The sequence below is a fragment of the Netta rufina genome (genome assembly GCF_964035555.1).
Source record: "Netta rufina genome assembly, chromosome: 4".
Lineage (NCBI taxonomy): Eukaryota > Metazoa > Chordata > Aves > Anseriformes > Anatidae > Netta > Netta rufina.
Genome location: NC_140127.1, coordinates 57,851,851 through 57,862,997, shown reverse-complemented (window position 1 = coordinate 57,862,997; position 11,147 = coordinate 57,851,851). Strand labels below are relative to the sequence as shown.

At 43.3% G+C, this 11,147-nt stretch overlaps 1 protein-coding gene across 2 annotated transcripts in view; it reads left to right on the top strand.

The window, feature by feature from the left end:
* Positions 1-1,068: 1,068 nt before the first annotated feature.
* The window catches only part of STIM2 (stromal interaction molecule 2), a gene marked incomplete at its 5' end in the record, with an annotated part of 64,610 nt that continues 54,531 nt past the window's right edge, over positions 1,069-11,147 (top strand). For both annotated transcript variants that reach the window (XM_084285466.1, XM_084285465.1), the window contains one exon: positions 1,069-1,291. In XM_084285466.1, coding sequence (XP_084141592.1) covers positions 1,069-1,291 — 223 coding nt within the window. The remainder of the gene's footprint in view (positions 1,292-11,147) is intronic.

Sequence of the window (11,147 nt, the reverse complement as noted above, 5' to 3'; positions counted from 1 at the left end):
GTCGCTGAGAAGTTATTTCCTGCTGTATGTAACAGCTCTATGAGGCAGCACAGTGAGCTTTTGGGATTGTGCTTTTGGGATTGCGAGGCATGCGATGCGTCCATCTCCTGTGGGGTTTGCGAGGCAGGTCGAGGCTTTTCTGAGGAACCTTTAAAAATACTTCTGCTGTGACTTCTTAGTGGATTGCAGTAGTTAATTTTATAGTGAGGGCAAGGTTTATATAGCTTTTACCATCCACGCTGCATTGTTTTATGTTGTGTATCTGTGGTATTACGTGGGATGTGGACTTTGAAGGCCTTGTTATTCATTGTTGAAGGGATCAAGACAGAGGGGCTGATAATCCTGTGGATTTGGACAGCACAAGGCACAACACGGATTTTATTCCTGCACAGTGGCTTGATGAAAATGACTTGAGTAAAAGTTGTTTTTGATTTATTTTTTTTTTTTTGCCAAGGCCCTAAGCACAGTTAAATCAGGGTTTAGCCCTCACGAGAGCTTGGTGCTCCTGATTTAAGTTGCTCAAGACCAGACTCCAAACACCTTTCTGTGGCTGCCCAGAGGAGGCTGCGCGTGCCAAATTTAGGTTTTCCCTCACACCTTCGTGTCTTTTGGACAACCCTCCTCAGGCGACCGCTCTTTGGGCAACACCGGTGTGGCCAGGGCAAGTTTACGGGACTCCAAGCGTAAGGATATATTAATATTTATATTAAACTTATAACACGAGGTTTCAATTTTTTATTTTTTCACGCTTTTAACCGAACTGTTTCCACACACCGCACCCTGCCCCGCTCCACCTCAGCAGCCGACCCCGGGGCTCCCCTCAGCACCCCCCCCCCCGCCATGTCGCCCCCGCTCGGCGCCAGCCCGCCCCGGCCCCGCCCCGCGGGTGACGTCACGGCGCGGTGACGTGTCGCCCGGGCGGCTCGGCGGTGGTGGCCGCCGGAAGCGGCGCGGGGCCGGCGGCTGCAGCGCGGTGCGGCTGCGGAGCGGCTCCGGAGCGACTCCGGATCCTTCAGCTCCTCTTTCCTCCCTCGCCGCGGCCCGGCCCAGCCCGGCCGTCCCGTCCCGATGAGCGGGCTCCGAGCGCTGCGCGGCGCGGCGGGGACGCCGCTGCCCACCCGCCTGCTCCTGCTGGGGCTGCTCCTGCCGGGGCTGCTCCTGGCCGCTGCGGGCGGCGAGCAGGAGGCGGCGGCGGCGGCGGCGGTGGGAGGGCGGCGGGGGTCGCGGGCGGGCGGCCCCCCTGCCTCCTCCTCCTCCTCCTCTGCGGCGGACACCGCGGCGGTTGTGGCAGGTAACGGGGGGAGCGCGTCCCGGGGCCGGGGGGGCGCAGCTGCATGCCTGCGGTCCGATACCGGGCTTCTCTTCCCTTTTTTCCCCTTTTTTCCTTCCCTTGCCCTCGGGTTGCGGCAGGCTCCGGTGGCCCGGACCCGCCCGGTAACGGACCTGTCTGTCCGCAGGCTCGGGGGCAGGGGGTTGAGGAGCCGGGGAGCCGTCGGAGGGGGGGCTGCGAGTTGCCCGGGTCGCTTTAACGCCTTCTTTAGGGAGCCCTGCGGCTGGGGGTGGGAGGGGAGCAGCAAACCCCACCGCCCCTGCGAAGCAAGGCGGGCTGCGCTTCCTGCCCCAGCAAAACCCGCCGCTGGCTGAACCAGCGCCCTGAGCCAAAATCGCTACTTTTCGCGAGGTATTCCGTTAGCCTGCTCCGAGGCCAGGGCGCTTCGGAGGTCCCCATCGCCTGGTTTTTGTTTGGCTCGCCACAGAAACTAAGGAAGTTGGAACATCCGCAGTCTGAAGCAGGAGTCGCACCTCCCAAGGGTGTTGGGGAAATGCCGTGTTGGATCGGCTTTTTTTTTTTTTTTCCAGAACATAACTAATGTGGTTGTAGGTGGTATTAAGTGGTTCTCGCTATGCCTGGTGCTGATGCTGTCTGCGTTTCACGCTCAGTCAATCTTGAAATGTCAATTTGGAGGGAGAAGTATTTTAAAAATATTTTTGGACTGTAAAACCACTGCGATGCTTGTCAGCTGCTGTGGTGCCTCCCTCCCCCACCCCCCTGCACTGGATCTGGCGAGAAAATACATGTGAGAAATGTAACACATCACACGTGGATTTACTGTTACATGTGTAAGCGTGGTCTGGGGAACAGGTATGTTTAAGAGCCATCAGAGAATCAGTTTTAATCTTTTGAAGGTTTTTAACACAGTTCTGCATTCATCTACTTGCAGCATTTGGTGTTTGAGTTGAATGTGTGAATTGGCTGCCTGTCTGGTAGCTAACCCAAACAGTTCTAAGTTACTCTGCAGAGTCGGAAGGAAGAAGCCTTGAAAGCGGGGGGAGAACCAGATGAGTGTGCAGGGAGTGATTGTAGTTATATTATCTCTTATTCTTTCCTCTGAAGATTAAAATTTGCAGATGTGACATCAAGTTAGGAGGGACTGCAAGTATTCTGCTGGATAAAAACAGAATGAAAATCAAATTCCATAGGCTGGAGAGGCAAAATCCAGAAGTTAAGTCTGTTAAGTATAAAATGCTGTGCACAGAGGACTCTCAGATGCTCAAATACAGTGTAGGTGTATAGTCAGCACAGCTGTAGGAAATAATCCAGGAGTGATGGTTGCAAATTGATCTGAACAAGCAACGTAATGCAGCTGGCAAAAGCAGATGCTATCCTGGGATGTGTTGATCTGGCTTAAATTACACAAAGCTCTTCATTTATTGTTCTTCATTGCTCTTCTGTGCCTAGTCTCGAGTATTAAACAAGCCAAAAAAGTCAGAAGTAGCAATGTGGATGGAGAGGCTTAGCCTCTGACTGATGTATTACTTTATTTGGGGGGATGGAAAAGGCTGTGGGAGGGGTGTGTCACTATCTAAGAAATTAGTTCAAGAGAGGATATTGATTTAATTTTTTTTTCCATCTAATGTGGTTAAGAGGTGGGTTAAGAGGAAGTGAATTGTACGGGGGACGACTGAGGTTAAATATCAACTGGAAAGTTTTTACCAATAACATTCAAATTACAGAAATGGTTCAACAAATCCCATCACTAAAGGTTTTTAATGGGTTAGAGGAGCAGCTGGCAAAGGTAATCTAGAGAGATACTGACATGGCAGAAAAGGGATGTGCAAGTAATTTTATGACTTTATGATTTTATAAACAGCCATATTTTATCAGCTATTCAGGGACTCAATCGTTTGTTACTGTTGTCTACTTGCGTGCATGCGTCTTTTTAATCGTAACTTGTAAATGACAACTCTACATATGTTGCATCTGAAGATGTTTAGTCACAGTTATAAAAATCAGATCAATGAAACTGTTTCCACTGATTGGAATACTGTGAGGTTATCTTCTCTTCATTCTGTCCATGCTTGTTTACTCTTAATTTGGTCGAAAGTTTTAAGGAATCATTATCCAGACCTTGAAGATAAGTGTGAGTTATCGTATTCTGTTTATTCTGTTGTTATCTGCTTTGCAATTCTGGAGGATTTTTTTTTTGGTCTGAATTTAATAAATGATCAGAAAATCTGGTCATCTTTCAGGCAAGACAGAGAACCTGGAACTGTATCTGGCTAATAAAATTCTCTCAAATAGTAGCTTATAATATTTAGCTAGGCCATTCTTAACTGTAGCTCTACATTGTATTTACTGCAGAAACAGTGGATGCCACAATGTAACTGCTTTCTCAAAGTGAAAGATTTGCCTTGTTCACTGAGCTTCCATTCTGGAACTGCCCCATCATGTCGTCTCAGTGCTCTGTGATCCCCAAATTTCTGTCGTTGGCACTTGAGAAATGAAGGTTTGTGTAAAACACTGTTTTTTATGGAACTTTGTAACTGATTGAAGCCATTCTAACGCGGGTGGCTGTCAAAGGCTGGCTTTTCTCTTTGGAAGCTGACCCCAGCTGGCCATGCTAGCAGGATCAGTGCAAGAGAGCAAGCAGGAGGACATCCTGGTACCGGGAGGGAGGGAGTTTCCTGCTCTTTCTGCTTTGTGCTTTCTTTGTCCCCAGTGCTGTGATGAGCACTGCTGCGTTAGCTTGCAGGAATGTGAGAGGGGCAACAAAAAGCAGTGGTTTTCTTATCAGACTCTTTTCTGGCATGCTCTGAGTGCCAGCAGCAGTGCAAGGAAGAGGGAGGATGGGCTGTGTGGGTGGGGTCAGCAGTGATGGCAGTAAGTGAATAAATGAGCCTCCCTGCCCATGTAATTGCATCTGAAGGTGACTGAAACTGCTCTGGTGACCTTTTTTAGCTAGAATAATCTGTTTAGAAGTTGGTGTGGTTACGTGTGAGACTTTACGCTTGCTATCACTCCAGCATATGTGTAGTGATCTTGATCGTGCAGAAAAATGATCTTGGATTACATGTGCATGCACTGGTCTTGTACAACTGAGCTCCAGGACTGGTCTCTTCCCTAGCAGACTGCTTTTTAAGGCCAGTAGATTTTTCTAGTGACAAAAATTGAGTACCTCAAGCTTGTTTCGTTCTGTTACTTCTATATGTATGCTTGTAGCTAAGCTCTTTGTGATCTGCACCTATCATTTAGGTCGAGGACAGAAATTTGTGTCCTTTTCCCACTAAAATGATGCCGACCTAAAGCTGTCGGTCGCTTCCTGACTGCATTTCGGTGCAGTTACTTGAAGTTCTTTGACTCAGGATCATCCCTCCATCAGCAGGTTTTCGCATTGCTCTTTCAGCTGTAAGCATTCTGAAGCAATCTCTGCTTTCCTGGGGACCTCCTACTAGGCTCCGGCTAGCTACTCCTACGCAACTTGGGCATGACTCATTTTCTTCTAACTATCTATCCTAAGTAGGTTGAGCCGCTGTGCATCTGTCAAAAGAGAACTGGACCCGATGGCAGAGGCAGTGGATCACGTTAAGATTTCTCATGATGATACTATCGCTACGGAAAACGCCTAAAAATGCAGTTTCCTCTTTAAAAAAGCTTGTATGAAGTAAACAATTTGATATCTTTTTTCTTTTTTTTTTTTTTTTTTGTGTGTGTGCTGCACTCTTTGTCCTTTTGTATTTAATATGTTCTCAACCAGCACTAGGGGAGAAAAACATATTGTAAAGATCTGTGATGCTGTGGGAAAGCTGGTTACAGGTTTAATCTTTCTATAGCTTTTAATGCACTATCTAAAATTTCTCAGGAGTCAAGTGTGGTATTTTACATAAGAGTTGACTCTGAAACTTGCTGCAGAAGCCCTGATGCACAAGAAGACTTCAGTGGGATTAGTCTGCATCTTATCTGTGAAATGCTTTTTTAAATACAGGAACTTGAGATGTTTATCTTGACCACACGTGGTATGTGTTGGGAGTAAATAATCATTACAAGTGTTGTCCTAAAATAAGCACCTGTGCGTTTTCCAAACAAAGGTGAGTTTCGAGCTGTTACATAAGTTGGTGTTATTCTGCCTTGGTGGATGCTCCCCAGTCTCTCGTGTTGCCATGGAAACTATCTTTGCATCTCTGCAAGGGGGAGGGTGCATAAAACAAAATGCATATTTATAATTGAGAATCAGCATAAATGGGATGGGATGATTGCCTGGGTACTCTACAACTTGCGTTTGTTTACTTGATTTCTGCCAGCACTTCAGACTTAACTGGAGGATGTTTGTTCCTGTTTCTTTAATGCTTTTTTCCTCCCTTTGGACCTTGCTCCTTTTTCTTCCAATCACAAAAGCACGCCACCTTTCAGAGGCCTGTTAGAGGGATGTTTAATTCTGTATAATGAGAAGTAGTCCAGAGTTTTAACAAAAAAATCATCATGGAAATTGCATATAAGGTGCTTGCCAAAGCAGTTAAAAACTTGGGTTAACACTAACATTAACATAAGTGTTGACTCAGCAGAATATGAATTAACAGGTAGGAACCACCAGCTTTTTCTTTTTTTCTAAATCTCATCCTTGCTGTCTCTAGCAACGATTTTTAGCTATCTCATGAGGAAACTTCCTCTGTATGCAGACAGTGTTACACTCCTGCAGGTGAATTGTGCTTCTCTGGGGATCTCTGGGTGCAGGGGTAGAAGGCAGCGTCACTGAATATTGCGGCTTGTATTGCAAGTCACAGGCAGCACCACAGAAACTTGGGTAAACTGGAACAGTTGTCGAGGCTACTGGGACTGTGTGAAGCTTTAACTTCTGCTGTAGCTTAGAGTTTATAGGAATGCAAAGATAGCTTTGACACTCTTCCTCTAGGCCATGCTTTCTGTTCCCTACTTCTTTATCATGAAGCAATTCACAACTGACAGTGGCCCAGCCCTATGGTACTGTGTCCAGTTACAATTTTAATACATGATTTTTTTGTGTATATTGTTTCTGTGGTTGTAAGAAGCTGACGTGTGCTCAGCTTCCAAAACTGGTATCGGCAAAAACCATCAGCTTATCTGAAATGATTTGAAGGTGTTTAAAAGCAAACAGCCTTTGGTATTCATTATTCAAACATTTTTTTTGGTGAAGATGTTTTGGGTTTCTAAACTCTGGGTACTTTCTCCTTAAAATTTGGAACTTTGCATACAAGAAGGTGTGGTATGAATGTTCTTTCTTGCTTTGCGGTTTAGAATAAAGGAAGGGGTTAGTCTTATGTAAATTACTCAGCACACGTAATAACGCTACACAGGAGAAGGAATAGGTTTTCCTCAGTTCCATCAGGTTACTGTGTGAACTGAATTACTTAAAATTTGGAATTCTTCACAAGTTTGGGGGATTCTCACAATGTTATTTTGTTCTTAATGTCAATTAACTCTACTAGATGACCATTGAGATTTGTCATCGGTAACTCCTGAGCATACCATCTTTTTTTCAGCATTTGTAGTACTTCATGAATAAGGGAATGGCTCAGCAAGTGTTTTTTATATTTATGCTATCGTCTCTGTTTACATGTAGAAGTCTTTGGTGAGTTTTGCTGGGAATTTTTCAATGTAACTTTTGTTAATGTGCTGACACTTTGTTCCAACCATAGGATTTCATTTGAAACTCATTCCTCCCATGTGTACCCTCACTAACTTCTGTAAGCAGATGAATTTTCAGGTTGTACACCTAACCTAAAGCAGATTAAGATAACTCTATGTTGCTTCTCCATAGTTATAGCCTGAAATGACTAGCTTGGTTTGCTTTTCCCTCAATTCGCAGTGCTGCCTAGTATTTGGAGAACAGCAAGCAAGAAATATTATACTGTTAACAAACAAAACCACCCAAACTTTGTGGTCTTTGAGATGATTTTGAAGCAAATACTGAAGTTAATCATTCGTAGTAGGAGACTTCCTTCTAGTGTGGTTTTAATTCTAGACTGCTATATATAGAAGGCTGCGAGATAACTTCTTACTGTAGCGTTGTGTGCCTGGGTGAAAAGTACCGTTGGTTTAAGTTAGTTTGTGTTGCCTGGACTCAAATGATTTTGAAGTGAGAATGAGGCAGTTTTCTTTTTTAATGCTAAGTATGGTGTACTGTTTCATTAAATATTAAAAATTAGACTATAATATCATGTAGCTCTGATACTTACATAAAGATGTGATACGAAGGAAAAAATGTCTTTACATCCTTGTCTACTTGTATTTTTTAGGTTGAAATGCATCAAGGCAGCACCGCCCTCCCAAACATGTATATATGTTTGACTTGACTTTTGTCAGTGCTTTTTGGGAACATGGCTGACTCAATTTCCTTTCTCCTGTCTGGTTTGTGTTCCCTGAAGACATCTCCTGAAACGCTGCTGGCATAGCCACCGAGGGTATTGTGGTTAAACATGTAACAACTGAATAATATGTCAGTTCATAGATGAGAGACAAGGACATTATTTTGATGTAGGAACCTGTGTCCTGTATTCTCTAGAATGTAATCCCAACACTGCATTTTAAATGAATACTTTCGTTTTGGTCTGAGGAAACTGCAGTGCCTGTAATTGGCCTTCCTTTGGTTGCGTTGCAGGAAAATGACAGAGTCACTCTGCAGTCTTTGAAGGATGTGGCTTTGTTATCAATTTCAGCTGACCTCAGTGCAGGCTCTTGCTGCAGAAGAGGATATTCCTTTGTGCCTGTTGCGTTCTCTTCCTCCCTGCCTATTCTGTCTGTCCCAAGTTCTTTAATGTTGTTGTGGCTGAGGTAGTCCAGGGGAATGCACTGAGCTGGTAGTTGTCACTTGTGTTTTAGCAGGGTCAGGTCCTGGCTTCATTTCACTGCACTGCTGTATAAGAGCATCTGTGAGAAGGCAACAGTGTTGGAGGAAGGTAGTGTTGGCCATTTCAGTAGGAGCACATGCATGCCAAGTAGAAATTTTTGCTTTCAAATTAAACCTTCCAGGAGCCAACTCAGTTTTTACCAGTTGATTGTAAGAGAGCTTATCTCAAAAGCAAAATTGCTTGCTTGGCATAACTATTTGATCACATAAAGCAAACTAATGAAATATGATTTTTATTAATACAGGATAAGGAAGGCATCTTCCGTTCTGATTGAGATGTAAATGTTTATCAGCTTGAAAGGAAAAAAAAAAAAAGAGCCAATCTGAACTCTTAGTTCATCTGACTGCTGCTTTTAATCTTTGTCGTAAAGGAATTTGAGTATAACTGGTTTGTTTCCTTTATTAAGTAAACATCTTTCTGAAGAAGCTACATCTGTGGTGTTTCCTTTTTTGTCACAAAAGCACTCAGATACTTGTTTTATGCTGCCTCATGTCTGTGTGTTTATAGTATTGTGAGATCAGTAGTCAAGGCTCTAATTTCTCTCTGTGTTGAAGAGTGGTAACATTTCCTTGCTTCAACAAAATGGAGGCTCTGTACACGACCTGGCCTGTTACGAGACCCACAGAAACTGCTGTTTCCTTACAGATGAGTGATAAGCAGTCACAGCTAATGTTACCTTAATGGGAAGAGAAGTTATGCATCTTCAAAGTACTGGATGATGACAAATGGAGCGTTATCCTAATTAGCTTCAGGGTGAGTGGAAGTTTGACGCATGACGGGATGATGAAGGGGGCCCTGCCATAAACTGCTGTTGAGTGCACAGGTATCTGAAGGTATTGCATGATACTGTGTGAGAGGGTAATGGAATAGTAGCTGAGACTGTCTTAGTGCAGAAAACAAAATAACAAAAGCAAACAATACACTTAGGGAGGAAGAGAGAGGAGGAAGGAATTGGATATTTTCATACTCAATACAAGTAAAAGCTTGTATTGAATTTAACCGTATAACTGGAACTTGGTTGACTGTTACAGTTTTGATTTTGGGAGTAATTGTGGATTGTCCTTTGGAAAAAGCCTGGTATATTTCTTCCTGAAAAAATGACAAATTGTGAAGAAAGGAAGATAGTATACATACCGTTGTCATTTGAAAAGGGTATAAAAAACTAGAAAAGGTCTGGATAAAGCTGGCTGAACTTCTTGTATATATGCTTTTGTGTATGAAAAGGCATTGAGACTCCTTCCTTTTAAAAGACCTGCCCTGTGGCCGTAGTTATTTGAAAGCTGAAGCCAATACACGTTAACAGCTGTAGTTTAGGCCTTCACCCTGTGTTCTTCCTCATGCTGAGCAATTTCAGTTTAGTAAACTGACACTTTCTACTAGAATAATTCACGAACTGGTTAAGTGAAGGTCATATGTACCCCAGGCTGTGTCAGGGAAGGAAGGAGGGATGTGGGGCACTGTGGCAGCCAGGTGGGCTTTGGGTGGTAGGGATTGGTGGTGAGGATGTAGTAGACCAGTTTGAAAACATGAGTGTTATAAAGGAGGCAACTATAGGAAGACTGGTAGTTTCTTTCATATGGGACCTAGGGGCACTGATTGCAAATCAGAAGGTTTAAATTAGACATCCCACCTGCCCCACACTTCCTCGGAGGGAGCGGACCTCTGTGAACAGGTGGAATTAAACTGGGGAACTCATTGCGGTTGTGTTGTTTGAAACAAGACAGCTTGGCAGATGCTGTTTTCCATTAGCTCTTCATTTTCAGTTTTGTGCAAATGTTTGAAGTGATTGCTAATGCAGAAAGAATAAGGTTAAAATACTCAAAGGAGAATGTCATAATGTTGTAGTAAGCTGCATCGTAATTTATACAGTAAGTTTTTTGGGAGATGTTGCTAAATGAAGGTTTTCAACTTGAGGGCTTGCAGAATACTTGCTGGCACTCACTTTGTAAATGGATTTTATTGAAATGTTTTCCTTCCATTGATTTGCATTGGTTTGCAGGCTCCTAAATGCTATCTTAAAGCTGAAATTTCTTTCCTGACAGAAGTTAATAAAACTACAATGACTTTTTGTTTTTGATTTTATTTTTTTTTTTTTTACCATTCTTAGTTTTCTATGCCCAAAATGCTGTCAGCAGCAGATTAACATTCTTGCAGCAGCCAAGAACAAGACAACCATTGTCTTGTAACCTAAATTATTGCTTTAAATATTCTTTAAATATGACCCTGCCACTCTTATTTGCAGGATGATGAGGGAAATTAACTTTTCAGAGCTTGTGGTTTCTTCTTCTTTTTTTTTTTTTTCCTCTCCAAAAAAGGGTTTCAAAGGCTTACCAGAATAAAAATGATCATTTCACTGCATCTTGTGCAGTTGAAAACATTTTAAATGAAACTATCTGGCTTTGGCATGGATTCTAGTCTGAAAACTGACTCTACAGAAACATTTCATGAATATCTCTAGTTCAGTTTGCCTCTTTCAGAATTGTTTACTGTGCACATTAAAAATGAAAATGGAAGTGAAACTCTTCTAGTAACTGGGATGCTTTGCAGATGAAAACTAACAAAAATCTGGTGTTGGAAGCAATGAAAGTTCACCTTTGCCGCATCTGTACTGTGCTCTCAGTGTTCATAAAGAGAAGCTTAATTCTGGCCTGTTTATTAGGATTGTAGTAAGAGACTTGCTAGAAGCAGGAAGGAGCATGTATTGCACCATCAGGACAGAGCTCTAATTGTTTTCCTGGGCAAGAATTGTAGTCAGAATTTTGGAGAAGACAGTCTTCAATATGAAGTTACTTGGCTCTTTTTGCATACAGATGAGAGTTAGAAACATCAGCTCTGAACTGCTGTAGAAATCGGTGGCATACATATGTCCTGAGATCACCATGGAGGCTGCCGTTTGCACAAGCATTGGGAAATCTCAAAGAGCTCGTTGTGTGAGGCCGGATAGTGAGCTGAAGATCAGAACGTGAATATATAGGGCATTCTGT